This window comes from Grammomys surdaster, unplaced genomic scaffold, assembly GCF_004785775.1.
Source record: "Grammomys surdaster isolate TR1022 unplaced genomic scaffold, NIH_TR_1.0 125617, whole genome shotgun sequence".
NCBI classification, from domain to species: domain Eukaryota; kingdom Metazoa; phylum Chordata; class Mammalia; order Rodentia; family Muridae; genus Grammomys; species Grammomys surdaster.
In genome coordinates, this window is record NW_021620459.1 from 835,729 (window position 1) to 859,613 (window position 23,885).

The window sequence follows — 23,885 nt, forward strand, 5'->3', positions numbered from 1 at the left end:
CTCTCTCTCTCTCTCTCTCTCTCTCTCTCTCTCTCTCTCTCTCTCTCATGTGCACACACCACACACACACAGAGGGAAAAAAGATTAGAGGGTTGGGGAAGAAGATAATGGGGCTGAGTATGATCAAAATATATTATATACATATATGAAACCATCAACATTTTTTCCTTAATTTATCCTAATCCTTATTTTAAGGTAAGATAAAAATAGTGATGTCAATAATGTTTCCTGGAGACAGTGGTAGATAACCATAAAGGGGATATTTATCATAAAAGGGGATATACCCTAAAAATAAAGGGGAGTTTTCCAGAAAGACAAAGGAAAAAGAATCTTGGCAGAGGGGACAATGAGAGACAACAGGGTGTAAAACACCCTGGCGCTGGAACAGAGCTCCCTTTCAAAGGCAATAGTCATAAAGGTAATAGTAAGATCGCATGTGGTTCAAAGAGTAAGGCTGGCGTGTTAAGTTACCATGTGAGTGAACATCATCGGTTACCTTGCAGTAGACTGGCAATTCTTTTAGAGAGGACAACATATTGTGCTGGGCATGGGGGCTCATACTTATAACCCAGCACGTGGCAGGCTGTGGTAGGAAGACTACCTTGACTATAAGGCCCCTTGGGTTACAGAGAAAAACATTGTCTCAAAACCACAAAGAAACAAAACAAGGAAAGAAAGCAGGGAACCATTTTTCTTGAGGAGATGGGATAACGTCGACCAGTTATCCTCATCTGTAACCACTCTTTCACCATTCTTTCAGGTTTTAATCCATCTGCCTATTTTATAGAAACAGGTCTGATTTATACAATGGGGACAGGAGAGGAAACTACAAAGATTTTCCCTTCAAGAAGCCTAGTGGAAGGAGACTTACAAACATCTCAGTGGGACTCCAAGTCCTTAATGAGCACTGTGGACACCACCTAACAGGAGCTTTTTCCTCCCTAGAGTAACTTACCTAGCTCCGCCAAGCCCTATCACTCTTCTTCTAATGTTACTTCAATTTTCTAAATTTATTATAATCTTTCTGCCATATGCTTGCTTAACACCTGACTCTGACTTTAATATAAAGACCAGATGTATCTAATTTTCCTGTTTAATCTTTAAACCCAGCAGATCAGAAGCAAGACAGGTGCTTAGTAAGCACCTGATGATTGGGAAGAAAATAATTCCAGTTTTTATAACTTAACTCTCCTAAAAAATGTAGGCTTTGCCTTTTAAGCGCATTTATTTCCCTGAGTCCTAGCCCTTAAGTGCTTTTACTTCTGATCTAATACAGTTCCATTAGCAGCAAGCTGAGAGTCTGGCAATTACATTTACAGTGATAGCTAGCACTATAAGGAATCTTAGTCGGCATTATGTCAGGCCATTCTTAAAGCGCTTTATACATTTTATATGTATTTACTATTTATTTAGTCCTTCCAACAATCCCATGTGTATGTACTGTCTGTCTCATTTGCCAGAGGAAGCAAGCATTAAAGAAAATCCCCAAAGTCACATAGCTAGTAGTGGTAGAATGGTATGACTCCAGAATGAATCCTTGTCCTCTCATGTGTTTTAGATGAACTAGGCACTGTTTTGGCTTTCTACTTATTTCCTGTGTTGGGAACTATTTACTTGTTACACATGCTCAATTTTCTTTTGGCTTTTGTTGTTTTGTTTTGAGACAGGGTCTCACTATGTAGACTGACTACCTATGCTTTCTAATTTAAAAGATTATGAAATGGATAAAAGTTGGTAACATAACTTTAAGGGCTAATTATTACTAAATGCTTAAGAAACATATCTCAGAAACCAATAGATTTGATGTATGGCTTACTTCTCACTCAGAACAAAGGTATCCAAAAGAAAAAGTAGGCAATAGTTTGTATAGCCTTAGTAGCTAAAGCACACATATAACCTGACAGAGCAATTCCAATCCTGTGGGACATAACACAGCCATACCTATAATCACCCTAAACAATAGGCCCAATAAACACAAATGTATCTACCACAACAGAACAATAATAGTGAAAATGGCCTACAACAACATAGATGAACCCTACAATTAGAATGTTAAAGATAAGCCCCACACACAAACAATTATGAAAATAAGAGAAATGAATCTATATATAATTAGGCAGAAGAGTGATTTCTTGTGATATGGGTGACATCTAAGGCTGATGGAGGGTTGGGAATATTCTGTTCCCTGAACTGGCTAACATATGCATTCAATTTTAGTGAAATCTTTTGTTTGTTTTTTGAGGCATGGTCTTTCTATTAAGTAGCTCAACTGCCCTGGAAGTTGCTATGTAGACCAGGCTGCCTTCAAACCTAGAGATCCACTTGCCTCTACCTCTGAAAGCTGGATTAAAGGGTAACATCCCTACTGACATCACCCTATCATATGCTAGCTAGTTTTGTGTCAAGTTGACACAAGTTAGAGTTATCTGAAAGAAGGGAAACTCAGTTGAGAAAAATGTCTCCCTAAGATCTGGCTGCAGGGATTTTTCTTAATTAGTGATTGATGGGAGGGCCCAGCCCATTGTGGGTGGTGCCATCCCTGGGCTGGTGGTTCTGGGTTCTGTAAGAAAGCAAGCTGAGTAAGCCATAAAGAGCAAACAAGTAAGCAGCCCCCTCCACGGCGTTTGCATCAGCTCCTGCCTCCAGGTTCCTGCCCTGTTTGAGTTCCTGTCCCGACTTTCTTCTATGAGCATTAACATGGGAAGTGTAAACCAAATAAACTCTTTCCAAGTTGCTTTGGTCATGGTGTTTTATTACAACAACAGTAATTCTATCTAGACCATCTGGCCGAGTTTGTAAATCTTATCAAATGTACACTTAGGACTTTTATTTCTTGTATATAGATTGTCTTTTAAAGTATGAAGTAAAAGTTGGTATTTTAAACTATATGGTCTACAATTTTTAACAAATTTTGAAATAACATGAAGGAAAACAACATTACTGTCATATTTGAATATTAATCCTGAAGCAGGAATATGTTAAAAATTCTCCTTGTAAAATGTCAGTTCTCACATGTATCCCAGAGACAGGCATGATTTTCTGACAAGAAAACTGAAGCTCAGAATTAATGTGCTGAAGAGAGAAAAAAAGTAATCAAACTCAATCTTAACTCTAAAGTATGTGTATGTATGTATGTGTGTGTGTGTGTGTGCGCGTGCATTCAAGTGTGCTTGTGGATGTGCATGCTGTTTGTTTTGGTGTCTCACTATGTCCAAGAATGGCTTCGAATTTGCAATCCTCCTGCTGAAAGCTACATTAATAGGAGTGTGCCACCATCATGCCCAGCCTACAGAAGAATCTTGATCACCTTGCTATATTAGATTTCATGGAGGGAAGAATTCATTTGTGTCAAGGCTAGAGAGATACCAGTTGCAAAGCCTACTGCACTTAAATGTTTACCTATATTACTATTACTTATATATCCTCCAAGTAGAGAAATGCAGTCATAGCAAGATGAACCTTGAGTAACTGTTTTCCACAATGACACATCCTTTAGATACAGCACATTTGTTCATGGCTGAGAAAATATGCTGAGTTTCTAAAAACCAGTCCTACTTACCTAACTGAATTCTGACCCTAAAACTTTTTACTTAGTGTTTAAGAAAATTCAGCATGCCAGAAACTATTAGTATAAGTAAATATTTCCTATGCTGTCAGTAGATTGTGCTGAGAACAAGCCAATGACTCACAGTCACATTACCAAGGAATTTTACAAATGGAAACAGAACAAGCGTTTCAGCAAGGTTTTAACACAATAAGACAAGGGAGTATCATTCCATAATCAGTTAAAGCATTTGACAATTTACCAACAGAAAATTTACCTCTTTGGAGGGGCTAGCGGGAGATGTGAATATTGTCATCCAATAGGACCATACAAACATAACAAAGAACAGATGGAAAGCCACAAGGTAAACAACGGTCTTTCCTGGTAAACAAAAACAAACAATAGTTCATTGAGTCCAGGTGAAAAGAAAAATGCATTACATTAAAACAGTACTTGGGTCATGAGATCTAATTTAATAAAAACTTTTATTTAAAATATCAAATACATAAACTTCCTTATTATTTAACATTAAGAAGATAGTAAGAAATACTCAATACTTGTATTTCAGAGTGTAAGGTTATAAAATAAAGTTTACTTATAAACCATAAGTTTATGGGTAAAGGCTACATTTGGTGAGTCTGGATTACATTCAGTTGCTGAGGATCTCAGATAAAAACACCTTTGAACACCTTCTGAGGTCTGCTGTAGTGTGTGTGTCACCACACCCTGTTGGGTTTGAATTCTTTTTTTTTTTTTTTTTTTTTTTTTTTTTTTTTTTTTTGGTTTTTCGAGACAGGGTTTCTCTTTATAGCCCTGGCTGTCCTAGAACTCACTCTGTAGACTAGGCTGGCCTCGAACTCAGAAATCCACCTGTCTCTGCCTCCCAAGTGCTGGGATTAAAGGTGTGCGCCACCACTGCCCGGCTGGGTTTGAATTCTTAAAAGACAGGTTTTTTGACAGGCTGGCCTTGAACTTACTATGTAGTCCATGGTGGCCTGGAATTCATGACTCTCCTACTTCTGCTTCTATGTGAGAATAGTTAAAGAGTGTTAGTGTAACACATGTGTGCCCACAACTGGACATTATTGAAACTTTAAGTTTTCCTTAAATGTTAATTTTTAATAACTTTTAAATTAGTTAAAAGGACCCATCACTATGAACATTAAACCAGGGAGAATTGGAAACAAAAAGTTAAAATGTTTTTTACTATCACCAAAAATAATGAAGAAATTTGAATAACTCAATTCCTGTCTGGGTTAGGAAGAATATTCTGAAATTTACTCTCTTGCTCAACATAGGAAACGAAAAAAGTTAGCCACTGTGAATTTCTGCTCTAATCTTTCCCAAGTAGATTAGTGTCACATTTGACAACTATCAACTCACTGATATGGTATTAACCTTGTGTTGTGTTCTGTAGTTCTTCTATTTGAAACAAGTAGGGTTGGCTTTCATAAGAAGTGAGAACCACTGACTAGGGCTGAACTTTTCTTGGTGTGAAATGTTCCATATATACACTCTAAAGATAAGTTTGAACTTCTACTCATTTTTAAAGTCAGATTAAATGTCATTTCTTCCACAAAAGTCCTCTCCCTTCCCAGAGTTTACTCTTCACAGGTCACTCTTCTGTAACTCACACTTGCCTAGACTTCAGTTATAGCACTTGTTTCAATAAAGTCAGGTGCTTAAAAATGACAAGTTCATAAACGCAAAACACCAATGAATCCTAACACCACTAGGGTCACTTCCTGGTCACATCAGGCTTGAACTCCATTTCCTATCGAGAGCCTCTTAGCATATGACATGCTTCCTTTCTAACCCTTATGAGTGTAAACAAGGAGGCTTAGAGAATTCCTATCTTACTTAATGTCACTTGTATGAAATCTGAAAGCCAGAATTGAAATTCACAACTGCTTGATAAAAATCTAAAGTCCTTTATTTATGCCTTCACTTCACCAAAATTGTATTTTCCTCCACTTTTCCAGCCAGCATTTAACTAGTCAGTTCTACTTCTGTATGAGTATCTGAATTCAAAATAGAACCCAAATCACGACTTCCTCTATATTTCAAATACTCTTTCTTCTCACTTTCACTAACATTGTTATTCACAGTAAAAACTGGGGCTTCAGCAAGCTGCATTTCTCTGTGCTGATCATCCAGCCAGGTCAAATCTCACAGTCTACCCAGTGGGCTCAAAAACCACTGCTTCATTGTGTTGCTCTTTGAGAATGCATTTGGGGCCTCCTCTGACTTTAGTGGTACTTCTCCAGCACCCCTGTATTCACTTCTGCTCACATCCAGCCAGCGTTCTTCATCTACACACGACTAGACAGCTGTAAGGCATACAATATCACCAAAGTCCTTTAAACTTAGCTACTGACAACCAAGGCTAACACAAACAGACTCTTCATCTGTTCATTTTTTTTTAAACAAAATTAACTATCTATTACAAAGTAACTTCAACTTTCAACATGACTAATATGTAGTGAAATTGGTGGTTACTCCAAAATCCTACAGAGAACTTTATACAGAAAGAGAACATCGATAACACAGACACTGAGAACTCTCAGGGGTGGTGGTGATTTGGAGCTGGTTATATTTTGCCCCTCCAAGTGACCACTTTTATTCAACTATATTGGAAAGAATCCAGTGCTTTTTTCTAGTGTGATCTCGGATCAACTCTGGTATGTCTCCAACAATTTGGTTAGAGTTGGAATGCTGTGATTTCAAGAACCTGAAGCAACAGCCTTTTCTAAACAATTTCAAAGATAAACTTGTTAGCCACATCTTGAACTGTTCTTTTAACATTTACTATTCCTTTAGGAAATTTCTACTCTCCATGCACACAAACAAAATGGTCTGCTTTCAGTGTAATAAAATTAAGCTCTTAGCACAATGCCTGGGATATAATTAACAGATGATAAGTAATAAACAGTAGGAGAAAATACTGGTTTTAACTAAATCCAAATTCATGTAATTTGTTTTGTTTTTTTCTTTGAGGGCGGTGGAGGGCTGTGGACTATTTAGAATCTTGGTCTTGTGTGTTTATTAGTAGCCCACCACTGAGCTGCCCTTCAGCGCTTCCCCTCACCTCCTCATTTTTTTAGAAACAGGGTTTCTCTGTGTATCCCTGGCTCTGGCTCTTCTGGAACTAGCCCTGTAGACCAGGCTGGTCTCCAACTCACAGAGATCCACATGTCTCTGTCTCCTGAGAGCTGGGATTAAAGGTGTGTGCCATCACAACCCTTCAGTTCTTGATTTGGGGGTGGTAAGGTCTTGGGTTGCTCCTAAACTTACTGTATAGACCAGGCTGGCTTGAAATTCACAAAGCTCTTAATCTTAGTCTCCCAAGTGCTGAGATTACAAGCATGTCCACCATGCCCTGCTTAATGACTATTAAAAGGTAAACTTCTAGTCACATATTGAAAGTGGGCTGGCAAGACGGCTCAGCAGGTAAAGACTAAACAGAATCTGGCCCACACAGCAAGATGAGAAGCAACTCCCAAAAGTTGTCCTCTGACCTACTCATGTGCATTCATACATACACACAATGTGAAAAAGGAAATATATAAAGTAAAATCTTTGCAAACAAATCAAATCTCTAAGAAAAATCTAAATCTAGAAATCAAAAAGTCTATATTCAAAAATCACCTGTAACTCAATGTTTCCTATAAGACAGTCTTTAATAAGGGGGAAAAAGAAAAAATATTCTTCAAGACATGGTTTTAAAAAAAAAAAACCTCAAGAATAATAATACAAATGACAACTTTGGAAAAATAATGTCAAGGCTGAGCAGATGGTATATGCCAATGACACCAGCATTTGGAGGTTGAGTATGTTTTGTCTGTAACTTTACCATTTGAAGGCAAAGGCAGGTAGATCTCAAATTCAAGATAGAAAGCAAGTCCTGGCAAGCCTGAACAATACAAAAGACCCTGCCTTAAAATATACAAAGCAAAACCTTCAGAAATTCTTTGCATTTTGTGTCTGTACTTTCAATATGCATAAAATAATTATGAGTTGAAGAAAGACAGGACTACTAAGACCGAATCTGTTTCTTCTATTACTGAAAATTAGACTTAAGAGCAACTTTAAATAATCAAGCATGATTATCTCTGGTAATAATAATAAATATGCCGGGCGGTGGTGGCGCACGCCTTTAATCCCAGCACTTGGGAGGCAGAGGCAGGTGGATTTCTGAGTTCGAGGCCAGCCTGGTCTACAGAGTGAGTTCCAGGACAGCCAGGGCTACACAGAGAAACCCTGTCTCGAAAAACAACAAAACAAAACAAAACAACAACAACAAAAGAATAAATATTAGGCTGAATGGAGCTGGTGTACACCTTTAATCCTAGCACTGAGGAAGCAGAGGCAGGCAGATCTATAAATTCTAGAACAGCCAGACCCACACAGAGAAACATTGTTTTGAAAAACCAAAAATAAAATAAGTCAACGTTAATACGTGTTAACTGTTCAGCTGTTTTACAATCTTCTGGGCTTTTGCATATTAAAATCTAAGTTTATTTTTAAAAGTTTACTTCAATGGAACTCCTAAAGTTTTCTTTAATGCTAGTTAAAGTCTTAGAAAAGATCTTTTCCTCTAGGTGTTATTTGACTGGTCATTATAAAATCTTTTATTTCCTTGATCTAATAATACAAATTTCAAGTCTGGTTATTTGATCAAGTATCTGTGGGTAATAATGTGCTATTTTAAACAAATATATGAACAATGGAACTACCTGTAGCATTTAGGCATTATGAAAGATCTCCCCTCAACCCAGTGATGACTGCTATTAGAACTGAAACAGAGAGAGTTCAGAGGAACACATATGGCAAACATGCATGAATTTACAAGAGTAGAGCACTAACTAGGAGCCTTACAAAACCATGGCCATGCTAATCATTCAGACACTGTGTACCTGGGAAGAAACCCAGAGTTCTCTCTTTTTTTAGTTACCTAAGAGTTAAGATACGTATTCCCTTTTAGGAAAACAAAAACACTTTTATTCACTACTAAATAAAAAGTACGTGGTTACAACTGAGAGTCTACAGTGTCTTACCTTTTTCTCCTGTTCTGGAAACAGTACCTAAAATAGAAGAAAAAAATTAAAATAAATACACTTTATGTGTGAAGTTTATTTCAGGTTGAATATTTACCTTAATTTCATTTTCACAAAACTTTAAAAACATTATCATTAACAGTATAACTACTTAAAATTTTTAGACCTCTTTAAATTTCATATGTGTTGACAGAGCTCTGTAGCACTTTCCTTATTCTTACAGCAAGAACAGGACTATTCTCTTTATTAAACTACAGTACACTTTACCAACCTCTTTCTGAAAACTGTATTCAAAATAAATTTCTCTTGAGCCCGGACAATGACTCAGTAAAGTAGTGGCTGCAAGTACACAGGGATGTGTGCTTAATCCCCAGCACCGAGTGCTAGAGGTGAGCACATGCAATCCTAATTCTGAGCATATAGCTACAGGCAGATCCCTGGGTGGGCAGCCAATCTAGCCTAATCAGTGGTAATTTGAATGGGGTGTAGGGTGGGGTGTGGAGTGGGGTGTGTGTGTGTAATAAGTAGACACAGCTAGACATGGTTGGACGGGAAGAAAAGACATGATATAAATAAAGGTGGAGGGCTAGAGGGATGGCTTGGTGGTTAAGAGTGTGGACTGCTCTTCCAGAGGTCCTGAGTTCAATTCCCAGCAAGCACATGGTGGCTCACAATCATCTGTAATGGGAGCTAATGCCCACTTCTGGTGTGTCTGAAGACAGCTACAGTGTACTCATATACATAAAATAAATAATTCTAAAAACAAACAAAAAACCCAAAGGTAAACAGTTTCTGAGAGAAGACATCCAAGAGTGACTTCTGACTCACACACTCATATACAAATTTCCTTTTAACTGACACACAGTGAGTGATCATACCTATTTAGGGAAAGAGTAAAATAATTCATGTATGGATGGCTCTAACAGATGGAAATGCCAGAAAGCCACAATTGGTCAAAATGCAGAGAATAACTAACCATGGTGTGCTCATTCCCAATGAAGACACAATATAACCCTACAGCTAAGGCTCAGAGCACATTCCAGAAGAGGGAGAAGAAAGATTGTTAGAGCTAGAGGACCAGATAAAATAACATACTCTTATAGTAAATCAGAGTTCACATCATCACTGCCAGTGACACACACAGCAGTCAAAAATCTACTGGGATAAGTGGATATGAGGCAGGCAAACACAAGTTATTTAGCCTAGGAGTGTATTTGGTTTGGGTTATGCACGCATGTTTTATAATAATGTACTTGCAGCCTAGTTCCTTCACTTGTACAGTCTATGTTCACACACTCCTTTCCTAAAAGTACACTTAGCAATCACTGACTCACCTTCCCCCCATCAGGCTAAACAAACCCCATCTCTGAACAACAGTATATATTTCCTCTCTCCTAGTTAACAACTGAACTTAGATTCTATTCAAATATATTCCTAATGTATCTAAGTAAGACTAACTGAAGAGCCAGTCTGGTCTGAACTGGTTTGGATGCATGCTCTGACCCCTACAAAAATCCACTACTTACTATCTTATGCTTATATAAGATTAGGTATGCATACAATTAAAATCTCAGATGTATTATGAAAAAGGACATACATAACAGAAAAATGATATGACCCATCACCAAAACAGAGAACACCCTCACCATGTCCCATAGCAATCAAATTACTCTTGAACCCCATAAACAGAAGCCTCAAGTAACTGGGTCCTTCAGTATTCAGCCATGTGGTCTAGTGTCAGTTCTGACAGTGTACCCTCTATAACAATCTGCACCATCACTTTTATTTCTCTTTGAATAAAATGATCTTGCTACTTTTGAAAATTAATGTGAGTCCAATTTCAAATGTTCAGGTAAGAGCCAATCCAAAATAGACCTGTAAGCATCTATCTAGAAAGACAGTTATCATCAGTGCATTCCCAGCCTTCTTCTAGCTAGGGAAATCACAACAGGGTTTAGCTACTTTAGGTATGTATTTCCGTATTTTTTTTTTCTTAAAAAAAAAAAAAAAGAGGGGGGCTCCTTTGCAGGCTGAAGATGGCTCAGAGGTTAGGAGCACTGGCTGCTCTTTTAAGGGTTCAGTTCCCACCAGCATCCACATGACAGCTCACAACCATCCGTACACCCTCCTGGCACTGCATGCATGTGGTGCATAAACATATATGCAGACAAAACATCCATACACAACATTTTTAAAGCCTCCTTGGCTGTGATTAGTTTTATACTGATCTTATGAATCAGTCTGGGAAAAGCAGATACCTTTATACTACTATGTTAGATTCCATGAATATGCTATCTCTATTTCAGATTTCTATCTCACCTGTATACTTGTTAGATTCATTCCTAAACTTCTGTTTTTGATGTTATTTGAAGAACTATTGAAGGTGGTGGTGCACACCTTTAATCCCAGCACTTGGGAGGCAGAGACAGGCGGATTTCTGAGTTCGAGGCCAGCCTGGTCTACAGAGTGAGTTCCAGGACAGCCAGGACTACACAGAGAAACACTGTCTCGAAAAAAAAAGAAGAAGAAGAAGAACTATTACTAGAAATACAAATTAGTTTCACTGACCTTCTATCTTATCTTGCTAAATTCACATTTTAGTTCTAGTGGCTTTTTTGAGAAGTCATTGGAATTTTTTTTAGTAAATGATAGTCTAGTATGTCAACAGGTCACACACATCGTTTTCTCTTGGTGATGAATTTCTACCATTTATGTATCTTTAAAAAATTATTTTGTGTATATGAGTGTATAGTTGCATTTTTGTCTATGGACCACATGCATGCCTCATGTCTTTGGAGGTCAGAAGTCTGAGCTGGAAGTATGGATGGTTGGCTGTACACATTCATGTGGGTGCTGTGGATTGAAACTGGCTCTGAAGAGCATCCAATAGTCTTTAAGTGCTTAACCATCTCACCAGCCTGTTATGTATGCCTTTTTTGTTACTGTTTGAGACAGAGTCTATCTAGTCCAGGCTGGACTATTCTGGAACTCACTGTGTAGATCAGGCTAGCTTGGAACTCAGAAATCTTCCTGCCTTTGCCTCCCAGGTGCTGGGATTAAAGGTCTGTAACATCATGCTTGGCCTGTGGTATGTACTTTTTTTTTTTTTAAATGATTTATATGAGTACACTGTAGCTGTCTTTAACACACCAGAAGAGGGCATCAGATCCCATTACAGATGCTTGTGAGCCACAGTGTGGTTGCTGGGAATTAAAGTCAGAACCTCTGAAAGAGCAGTCAGTGCTCTTAACCACTGAGCCATCTCTCCAGGCCGTGTATGCACCTTTAAAGATAAAATAGCTCAAGAGTCTACAATGACATTTTTAATTAAAATTGATGCCTATAGTTTTTGTTTTTCAGACAGGGTTCTCCAGTGGTCCAAGCTGACCTTGAACACTCTACCCAGCTGAGGATAAATACTGAAATTAGAAGTAAGCACTACCACATTCCATATATAGAGTCCTAAGACTCAAACCCAGGGTTTTATGCATGCTAGGCAAGCACTTTACACACTGATCTCAAATTGTTCCAAATTTAGCCAACAAAAGCCCTTACAAGGTCTTCACTTAACAGCCTTTACATTTTTTTAAAAATTTATTTTGTATATAAGCTTGTGCGCCAGGAGGTCGGAGGACAATTTGTAGGATTCAGTTCTCTCCTTCCAGAATGTGGGTCCTAGGGATTGAACGCAGATCAGGTTAGGAGCAAAGGGTCTTTACCTGCTGAACCATCCATCAGCCTAATAATTTTTTATTCTCTCCCACTCCCCAGCATTTGGGAGGCAGAGGTAGATCTCTATGAGTTTAAGGCCAGATTACTCTACATAGTTGAGTTCCAGGATAACCAAGACTATGCTGAAACCCTATCTCAAAACAAACAAACAAACAAACAAACAAATAACACAAACTTATGTTTTAAACTGTGTGTATGCATGTGTTTATATGGGTATGTATGTAGATGGCCTGCAAGCCTCGAAGATGGCACCAGTTCCTCTGGAGTAGTTACAGGCACCAGAGAGCTGCCGAACTTGATGCTAGGAACTAAACTCAAGTCTTCTGTATGCAGTATGCACTCTTAACCAGTGAGCCATTTCTCTAGTCCATAATTTTTAGATTTATTTTTATGTAACATAAGTGCTTGCCTGCGCTTATTTATATGTACCACATTCATGCCTTATACCTGAGGAGGCCAAAAGGCATTGGATCCCCTAGAACTAGAGTTATAGTTTTGAGCTACCATTTGGGTGACAAAAAATGTACTTAGGTCCTCCGCAAGAACAGCAAGTACTCTTAACTGCTGTACCATCTCTCCTTTGTTTTGACCTGGCATTTGTATTTGTTTTCTTCCTTGAGATTCTGGATTCTCAAGGACTCAAAGCATGATAATCAGAATGCCTTTCAATGTTCATCCAAGAATCTTAAGATAACAAGTCCAGTAATACTGCCACTGAGAACAAGATAAAACCTCTCCCTGTTGTGACCAGTGCAGGGGTGGCTGATTCAAGATTCAGCTTCACAAAAAACTCTCATGACTGTGGCTAAGGAAGACACTGCTAAAAAAAAAAAAAAAAAGCCGAGTAGTGGTGGCACACACCTTTAATCCCAGCACTTGGGAGGCAGAGGCAGGCGGATTTCTGAGTTTGAGGCCAGCCTGGTCTACAAAGTGAGTTCCAGGACAGCCAGGACTACTCAGAGAAACCCTGTCTCGAAAAACCAAAAAAAAAAAAAAAAAAAAAAAAAAAAGACACTACTGCTGAAGGTGTTAATGGACGTTAATATAAGTTAACTTAATAGTTATCAAAAAAGACTGATGAGATAAATTATCCATTAGCTAAAAGTGCTTGTTGCCAAGCCTAACTGAGTTCAATCACTGGATGCAACATGGTAAGAGACAACCAACTCTACCAAGTTGTTCTCTGACCTCTACATACATACATGCCTTAGTGTGCTTATGTGTATGTACGCATGCACACACTTGTACACGCACACACACACATACACACACATATATGAAGATAAATTATTCCTGCCTACAGAATTCTAGCTAATATAGACAAAACAATGGCATTACAAAATTGTTTCTTTTTTTTTATTTGGCATTTTTAATTTAGGTTTGTTTTATTTAAGTTTAATGTTAATTCCATGCTGTGTTTCAGTAAGAACAATACAGATCTGTATCTGTGGCTCCAGTCAGATATCCAGTAGTACAAATTAGCTTCAAGTTACACATACTGAACAAAAGAGGTTGAGCGAGCAAAGGAAGAGGGGAGGAGGGAGGCCGAGGAGGAGAAGGAACAGAGTTGAACACGCATGCAGGCTTCCATACAACCTTCAGTGCTAACCTGCTTCAGAGGGGGGAGGAGTCGGCAAGAATGAGCAGCCACGGATTGTTGAACTGTTACCAGCACCATGCTTTTCAGCAACACTTCAGCAAAGTTCCAAACACATTTTACAGCAAAACCATTATAAAAAACTCCCCCAAAACACCTCAAGCTAACACCCAATCAAGTTTACACATTGGTATAAAATTCAATTTAACAATTAAAAAAAGGAAAAATGACAGTGCATATGCCTCTATTGTGTGATTAATCTTTCTTAGATGCATCACCTAGAAGTCTAATGGCTTTCAAATGTCATTTCCATTTCTAATGATGATCTTGCCACATGTGGCTGGAGACAATACAGTAATGCTGAAAAAGCCTCTATGCAGTCCTGTTAGTGTCGTAAGAACCTAAAGCTGGGACCAGTAAAATCCACAGAAATTCACTCTTGCCTTAAGAACTTCTGAAAACTGTTTGTTTGTTTGTTTGTTTGTTTTAAAAAGGGGGAGGGGAGAAAAAAAGAAAAAGAAAGAAAAACAACAGGGCAGGAACCTAAATTCTGAGACCAAATGTGAAAGTCAAATTTGGTGGTTCTCAGTGACAATGGGGAACTTCCAAGGGGAGGGTTGGGGTGGTGTAGTCAGAGATGGTTTCTCTTGTTGGCTTTTATTGCGTCTCACTGATTCTCATCTTCCACATCCTGCAGCGCTTCTTTACTCTGCTCTTCACCATCGCCCCGCATGTCTGAGGTCCACAGCGTCAGGTTATCACGGAGCAGCTGCATGATGAGCGTAGAGTCCTTATAGCTTTCTTTTTCTCAGCGTGTCCAGTTTTGCAATTGCGTCATCAAAAGCTGCTTTTGCCAACCTGCAGGCACGGTCGGGGGGGTTAAGAATTTCATAGTAGAATACGGAAAAGTTGAGAGCAAGACCTAAACGAATGGGGTGCCTTGGAGGAAGTTCTGCCATGGCAATGTCACTAGCAGCTTTGTAAGCCACAGGCTATTCTCTGCTGCCCCTTCCTGTCGTTTCCTGTGGCAAACTCAGCCAGATACCTGTGGTAGTCCCCTTTCATTTTATAACAGAAAACCTTGGACTCGCCAGTGTTAGCTGCTGGAATGAGGTGTTTGTCCAGTACATCCAGAATGTCACAACAGATTAACGTGAGCTCAGTTTCAACCATTTGCCGGTACCCCCGAATCATCTTTAATTTGTCCTCTTCTCCCTTGTTTTCTTCCTTCTGTTCATTGCTGCTGAGTATTCTCCAGGATGCTCTTCTAGCTCCAATCACATTTTTATATGCAACAGATAAAAGGTTTCGTTCTTCAACTGTCAGCTCCACGTCCATCCCTGCTACTTTCTTCATTGATTCCACCATTTCGTCGTATCGCTCTGCCTGCTCTGCCAGCTTCGCCCGGTACACCAGATACTCCCGATCATCCATAGGGGCAGCGGCTCCAGCAGGGTCTGCGTGACGGATGGAAGCAGATAGCAGAGTCTCCGACTCTCTCAGCTTCTCGCTCCGCGTCCCAACAGTAAAAATGGCGGCACCTCACAAAATTGTTTAAGTACTGCTTTTTCAAGTAAGAATCCTCAAAGGATGCTAAAAGGAGTCCAATAAAAGTACCAAGGAACAGATGATTTACAGTTTCAAAGTGTGTCCATGTAAAATACCTGTCTTAGGTTGGGCTCTGTGGAATAAACTGTTGTGCTGGCTATTTTTTATTTTATTTTGTCAACTTAAGATTAATATGAGAAGAGGCAACCACAGTTAAGAAGCTGTCTTTGTAAGACTGGCCTGTAAGTCTAGACATTTTCTTAAATAGTGACTCATGAAGGAGCTTAGCAAGGCAATAAAAGTATTCCTCATTGGCCTCTGCTTCAGCTCCTGCCCTGACTTCTTTCTCTAAGTGGTTTTGGTGTTTATTTCACCACAGCAATAGAAACGCTTACTCAGGCATAAGGCAGGTGCTGAGACAACTTGAGGTGCCACCTATTTTCTAGGGGAAATGTAACAGGACAAAAAGGTGAAATACAGCGGAACAGAGCCAAAGGAACACTCTTAAATACAGCACAGGTTCTGCAATGACAAAGCAGGGAGCTCTGCAGGGAGGGGCCCAGCTCCAGCTCTGATACTGCAAGCAGGCTGTGCCAGGAAGAGTGTGACCTTGGTGAGGCAAGTCACACTGAAAAGAGCTTGGCTGCAGCCTGCTGACCGCATTTGCCACAGCTGAGCAGCAAGCCCTTCCTCGAAGGCAAATCTGCATGGTGGAACCCAGTCTACCCAAACACACACGGACAAAAAGGAAAACTGACTGCACCTTCAACAGATGAAAAGCCTTCTCACTTCATCTCAAATGGAGACCAAAGTTAAAAAGTGACACGGCATCGCGTCTGCAGCACTCCTGCTCCAGGATGCCCTATCTGATCATGAGGAAACTTCAGAGAGACCCAAACTGAAGGACATCCTACAGAGCATGCCTGTGATTTTAAAATGCCACATTTACACTTCAGATGAAGGCACTAAACAACAGCTATAATCTGTCAGCCCCCCTCCCTTTTTTATTTACAGCTTTATGGCTCAAACCAAGGGTCTTGCAAATCCTCACAACCAACTGTGTTCTGAGATGGGAACTCACTATGTGGTAGACGGGCCTTGCACTCACTTCATAACTCACAATTCAAAGAACTCTAGAGCCACTTCATACAAGTTGGCCTTGAACTCACAATTCTGTCTCTGCCCGAGTTCTGAGACTGCAGGGATAGACTACTATGCCCATCTTTAATGTGTAACCCTAACTGGGTGGTGGAGCAAGAGAAAGAACACAGTTATGTGGTTTGCAGAAAAAGGGACTCAAGTGGACATAATCACATTATGCAAATTAAGCTAACAGAATGACAAACATTTTCTCTCATTTAAGGTTCAAACATAACACCAGAAATAAACTGGGACAATGGAGAATAAAGAGACTTGTGACATCAGGAGAATATGCTCAAATACAACATATATGAATAAAAGCTTGGGGAAAATCTTAGTATTTACAGCGAAGGGGCCTGGCATCCACAGCTTACTCTCAAATACTCAGGAGACAATGACTGAAGGAAGCAGTAGTGAAAAATAACGACATGCACGAAATCTGGATGAGGCTACAGGAAATTCTTCACTAGTGAAAGTACAAGGCCAGGCTTTAGCTCAGTACAACAGTGCTTGCAAAGCAAGCACCAGGCCCTAGCTTCCACCCAGCACCTCAGAAGACAAGATAGATGATAATAATCAAGGTAAACACATGAAGGAAAATGAGATTTTACTCATGTGTAATCAAACCCTGGAACAGTGAGGCACAGGGTCTGGTTCTCTCTTGCCAGTTGTCCCATCTTTTCCTCCGTGATCCAAGGCACTACCTTTACCACATTCTAGATGTTTATAAGGATTGTCTATTTCTAAATACAACATTCTGTTCCACTGCCAACATACTTCCTCATTAACTAGAATATGTAATCTTTAAAAATATACTGTTTTGGAGCAGATTTGGATACCTAACAAAACAAGAGAAAGCAAAGTTGTCATGTTCCCCTCAATGCCAACTAAATATAGATACAGGTTTTGAATCTGCTGAAGGTCAGGGTGTGGTAGTACACAACCTTGATCCCACTGCTCAGGAGGTAGAGGCAGGTGGATCTCTGTGAGCTGAAAGTGCCAGGTTGGTCTACAAAGTTAAGTTCTAGGCTAGCCAGGATACACAGTAAAAACCTGTATTTCTGCCTTTCTTGAGGCCGTGTTAAGAGTAGAAGAAACTCCCAAAGCAGAAATGGAATCTTGGCCTGGGTGGAGACCTAACATTCAAGCTGAGCTGGTTTAGTCACTGGCTAAGGGCCCACCCCAATCACACTTTAAGTCATTCTAAAGAAACAGAAGAAGTAATTAGTTCTTTAAAGAGATACTGGAACTTTCTTTCCCAGCATCCCTGACCCTAACATAGAAACTTACAGGTGGCAGGCAGATTCTTAAGTCTGCCAACTTGTTCCTGGTCCTTTCTCACAGTCATCCTGTCTGCCCTCCATCGCCTCCTCCGGGCAGCTGCTGAGGGTTACTGCCTGCCTGCCCTGTAGTTTCTCTTTTAAATATTAATAAACTTTGTCTTTGTGTTTTATTTGAGTTCATTCTTGAATTCTTTTATTGATGAGACTAAGAACCTAAAGGGGACCCCAATTTCCTCTGTATCACTGTCTGGTGAGGAACTGGAGGCCATGGCTGAAAGGACTTGCCTATCGACACCAGCCTTCTCCTGGTCCTAGTTTGTATTTTTATTTTTCCCTATTTTAGGCTCTAGAAATACATCAATAACCATAGTGCTCAGGGGAGAAACACAACTGTCAGACACATACATGCTGCTAAGAAAAAGAGGCATGGGGGTAAAGTCTGGACGAGGAAGCAGTTATATGCAGAGGAGTCAGAAGGGCCCCTCCATGGGTGACTGAGCAGCAATGTAAACACAGGTGAAGGAGCAGCGCTACAGCAGGACCAGGAAGCAGAATGGACCTCAGATGACTGTGCCTGGGCTGACAGGTAGACTATTTATTTGAAGCATAAAAAAACAAAGTCAGGGTGATAGGCCATGCAAACAGCTGAACTCGCTGAGCAAACTGGAAAACTATTGGAGACTGTGAGGCAGAGACTTAATAAGCTTGATACTGACTTTAAAAGATGCAACCTAGCTCCCTGGGGGCTGGCAAAGGAATTGTATAAGGGCAAGATATGAAAGACTCCTATGCATCTTTGACATTAGCACCTTGATGAGGTAAAGACAGGTGGATCTCTTGTCAATTAAAGACCAGCCTGGTCTAAAGACTTCTAAGCTAGCCAGAGCTAGATGGTGAGAACCTGCCTCAAGCAAAAACAACAAAAAGTATGAATATATGATATTTGTTATGCTCATTGTCTTACTTAAGGTTTCTGTTGCTGTGCCAAAATACCATGACCAAAAGTAACTTAGGGAGGAAAGGGTTTATCTGACATACATTTCTACATCATAATCCATCACTGAAGAAAGTCAGGACTAAAACTCAAACAGGGCAGTAGCCTGGATGCATGAGCTAATACACATGCCATGAAGGAATGATGCTTATTGTCTTGCTCCTCTCTCTCTCTCTCTCTCTCTCTCTCTCTCTCTCTTTTTTTTTTTTTTTTGGTTTTCGAGACAGGGTTTCTCTGTATAGCCCTGGCTGTCCTGGCACTCACTCTGTAGACCAGGCTGGCCTCGAACTCAGAAATCCGCCTGCCTCTGCCTCCCGAGTGCTGGGATTAAAGGCGTGCACCACCACCGCCTGACTGTCTTGCTCCTCAAGGCTTGCCTCAGCCTGCTTTCTTATAGAACCAGGACCGCCAGCCCAGGGATGGCACCACCCACAAGGGGCTGGGCCCTCCTCTATCAGTCACTAATTAAGAAAATGCCCTGCAAGCTTGCCTAAAGCAGGATCTTCTGGAGGCATCTTAATTAGGGTTCCCTTCTCTCAGCTGTGTCAAGTTGACATAAAACTACTCAGCATAGTCAACAATAGTTTTAAAATACTTGAAATATATCAGCTATTCCTTGAAAAATCAAAATACAGGCTCAGCATGGGGACACAAGCCTAAAATACCAGCACTTAGGAGGAAGTTGGCGGGGGGGGGGGGGCTACAGTGAGTGTGAGGCCACCCTGGTCTACAAATCAGGCCCCTGTATCAAAATACATGTTTAAAAAGGCCAACCACTACAAAATTCTTTTTTGTTTTAAAATGTTAACTTTCAAGATCTGACTTTCTACCTTAGAGAAATCTATCCTGAAATGTAGTCACTGTTATTCTTGACCTCTTACTTCAATATGGAAAAGTCGGTGGTGCTCCTCTGCTCAGGAGCACCTAAGTCTACACTGCTTCCAGGTTTACAGGAAGAGCATGAAGTGTTACCATCTTTAAACTGCACATCATGATGATGTGCGGGCTCCTTCTCTTAGACAGCATATATAATCCTGACACTACCTGCAGTTTAATAATAAAACTGGCACATTTTTGCAATATAATCTTCAAAAAAAACCTAGCTGAGAAAAAAAACTATGAAAACTGAGTGAAAAGTGTTCCTGTACTTACAAAAAACAAAAACCAAAGAAGAGAAAAATTCCACTTTAAAAACAAAAACACTAAACTGGTGCACACCTTTAATGACAGCACTGTGGAGGATCTCTGTGAGTTCCAGGCCAACCTGGACAACATAGTGAGCCTGGGTCAAAAGGTAACAAAATTAAACCAAACCCAGGTCCTCTACAAGAACAGCAAGTGCTCTTAACTCCTGGGCCATCTCCCGAGCCCTGGGATAGTTATCTTATCTTACCTCATTGTAAATGTGGAGATGCTGTGAAAGACAGATATAAGCTCAGAAATTGCAGGGCGGTGGTGGCGCACGCCTTTAAGGCAGGCCGATTTCTGAGTTCGAGAGTTCGAGGGTAGCCTGGTCTACAGAGTGAGTTCCAGGACAGCCAGGGCTACACAGAGAAACCCTGTCTCGAAAAACCAAAAAAAAAAAAAAAAAGCTCAGAAATTATTACAGTCCCTCTTCCTAGACCTCTACTTGAAGTTTGCTCCCTCCTTGGAGAAGCCACAAAGCTCTTGTAAAAGTTTTCTTAGAAGTGAAATCAAAGGGCTACATTATATCATCTCTAAAATCTCAACTTCTAAATTCTATTGTCTACCTGCTCAAGAACATATACATGTCTACTCCTACAGCTTAAAATGACTTACAGAAGTGTTCTGATAAATGCTGGAAACCTGAGAAAAGAGCCACATTAGCTAGGGATGTCCTCAGTAGTAGAGTGCCTACCTAGCACATGGAAGGCTCTGGGTTTGAACTCCAGCATGGAAAGGAAGCAAACAAAATCATGTCTAATTCTCAAATATTAGCTTTAGAAAGGAAAAAAAATTAAAGAGGAATTCCAATCTAAAACTTAAACCAAATATTATTTCTGGTTCTTCTCTATCATGATCTGATTTTTGAAGCTTAGTTGAATCACTTCCTAGTCAATTCTGTGCTCAGTAATGTCCTTCTACATGGCTCAGAGTCTCACTTCCTACATGTGTAGAAAGACCTGTTTTGGGACACTGAGAGAAAGAGGAGGGTAACGGAAGCGCTCCCTCTATGCCCACTGACACACAGCCGTCCTCTATTCACACTCCTTTCCGCTTATTTGTAGACACACAGTGGGTCAAGGGGCTTACTGCCAAGCCTGATGACCTGAGTCCAACCACTCCCAACCCAGAGCAGAAACCAAGAACCAACTCCCAGAAGTCTGACTCCACAGATATGCACACACACAAACATGTAGGAAATGTAAAAATGAAAGACATTGACACAATAAAAATTTACTGGACTTTTTAATCTCACTGTGGGTATTTTTGAATTAAAACTGTTTTCAAGTTAAGCTGTGCAATCTGAACCTAATTCAGATGTTTAATGTTCCTTCGGGAACTTTAATTTCAAAACTACAAGGGGGAGGAGTATGAGAGGTGGGGGGGGGGGCATGCCCTTGATCCCAACAGAAGCAAGCGAATTTCTTGAGTTTGAGGCCAGCCTGGTCTATAAAGCAAGTTCCAGGACAGCCAGGGCTACACTTGAGAGACCCTGTATCAAAATTAAAACAATTAAAAAAAATTACACAGTCAATTCTAATTTAACAATTTTAGCAAACATTTTGGTATTCAAAAAGAGGAATCTAAATCATTACATGCAACAAATTTACTATTTGGAAAGGTATTCCATAATTAATTTACTCAGAACCACTCAGAACCTAACTGTAGAGATAACTGTTCTAAAAAAATACTGTTCTGTTTGGGCCACTGACAGGGCTCAGCAGGTAAAGCAACTGGCATGCAGGCCTGATGAGTTGAGTTCAGACTCAGGAACCTACATAACGGTGGAAGGAAGGACGAAACTGACTTCACAAAGTTGTCCTCCGACCTCCACAAGTGAGCCTTGGCCCGTGTGCACCCTTGTACAACACACACACACACGCACACACACTACTTTGGGGTCTCTCTACATAGCTGTTTGTCCTGGAACTCATGTATACGAGGCTGGCCTCAAACTCAACAGATATATGCCTGCCTCTGTCTCCCTAGTGCTCCCCAGCCGTTTTATTCTGAGACAGAGCTTCACTATGAAGCTCAGGCTAGCCTGGACCTCAGCCTCCCAAGTGTAAGATGGCAGGTGTACACTGTTTCTTCTATATCAAATGTTCTAAGCAGCAAATTAATTTTCTTAAGGATGCTGTCATTTAAAAACCTGCCGAAAACTTGAGAGATCTGAAACAGAACCTGAGTTGTAAACAAGTACTTGTTTCAGAGCTGGCCAAATCCAGAGCCACAATTTAGGTCTGGACTCTTCCATTTTTGAGTGATCTTTTTTTTTTCCATCCTTGTATTAACCCCATATGCTTTCCCCGAAGAATATCTGTCCTTCAGATAACCGAGGGCTCTGTCTGAAAATTAAAACTAAATCATTTTTGGGAAACCAAGGGGCTGCTTTTTCTTAAGGGCTTTATTTAATAATGCTGACGGGAGACAAACACAGGAAAAGGCCAGTCGGTATAAAACACACACTCAAAGCTTACACGCAATTATTCAGTATCACTGACACAGTAATGGCCTAGGGTGTTTTGATGACAAGGAGTTTCCTTCCACATTAAATCTGAACCAATAGGCTAAGTCATTTAAGTATAATGCGATGTTACTCCTTTATCCCAGGAAATCAGGTAAGGACTATATGGTAAAAAATAATAATAATAAGAGAAACAGCAAAAATAAAAATAAACCAAAGCCCTAAAACTAAAGGTATAAACAATACAAACCTACAAGATAAACAGCAAAAAAAAAAAAAAAAGTAATTGAGTTTGCACCTCTCGTTCAATTTTTTGTGCTTCAAAACAATATTTTGTGTAAGTCCAGCATTGATTCCCCCAGATGACTATTAAAAAGGGTCAAATACTGCCCAAACCAGAGGCTGGCGTTCTGTGTCCCTGGGGCTGAGCCCTCACTGCAGACCTCGGAGACACACCTCCCTCCCAGGCCCCGGAGGCTGCTCTTCAGCTTACGCGCTTCTTCTCGCGCAGTCTGGAGAGCAACAATCTGGGAGGAAAAGATTTCTTTGTGCGTGTGTGTATGTTTAAGCCAAATCGACCTCACAAGCCGTCTCTGAAGGGGGATTTCTCTAGTTCAAAAGGAAGGGCCTTTGTGAGCATTCGTCACAGAAGGGTGGGAGCCCCAAGGCGACGGCAGCCACCCGGAAGCTCGGAACGTGGGCGACGCGCAGGCCCGAACTCGGGACCCCAAGAGCAGCGAGCCGCGGGCAGGAACCCACGGACAGAGGCCTCACCGCCGGGGACCCGCGGGCCGGAACCCTCGGCCACGGAGCCCACCGGCTGGAGAAGCGCAGGCTGCCCCGCGGGATAAGAACGCGGCGCGCGGCCTCGGCCTGCCACCCGCGGCCGGCCCGCCGCCCGCGCCTCCTGTACTCACTCACGCACAGCTCCACCACGTACGCGTAGTAGGACCAGACGACCACAAAGGTGATGAAGAGCACCGGAACCCAGCCCACCACGCGTTGGCAGCAGCGCCAGAGTGTCCAGGGCGCCATGTTCCTCCGCTGACTGCCTGGCTCAGCTGCCCACGATTTTGCAGGGCCCCAAGACCCTTGCGGCTGTGTCGCCTGCTCCCCCGCCCCCGAGTCACCCTTGCCGCGAGCTGTGGCGAAAGGCGGCGCCGCAACTCCGCCCCTCCGGGCGCCTGGCCCAGGTCCGCCCCCGCCCCGCTTCCCGCCCCGCATCCCGCCGCTCCGCCCCTAGCCCAGCGCCCCGCAATCCCCGTAGAGGGGTGGGGCTATCCGGCCGAGGGAGGCGGGGCCTGATATTGGGGCGGGGCTTCTGCTTAGGCCCGCCCA

The 23,885-nt window shown here is 41.1% G+C and overlaps 1 protein-coding gene and 1 pseudogene across 1 annotated transcript in view; both read right to left on the bottom strand.

Annotated features, from left to right (window-relative positions):
• The window catches only part of Zdhhc20 (zinc finger DHHC-type containing 20), a 57,489-nt gene extending 33,839 nt beyond the window's left edge, over positions 1-23,650 (bottom strand). The window contains exons 1-3 of the mRNA XM_028787217.1: positions 23,465-23,650; positions 8,602-8,628; positions 3,822-3,925 (exon numbers count right to left, since the gene is read on the bottom strand). Of these exons, the coding sequence (XP_028643050.1) occupies positions 3,822-3,925; positions 8,602-8,628; positions 23,465-23,582 (249 nt within the window). The 5' untranslated portion in view covers positions 23,583-23,650. The remainder of the gene's footprint in view (positions 1-3,821; positions 3,926-8,601; positions 8,629-23,464) is intronic.
• LOC114638659 lies at positions 13,693-15,426 on the bottom strand (annotated as a pseudogene).
• Positions 23,651-23,885: the final 235 nt, after the last annotated feature.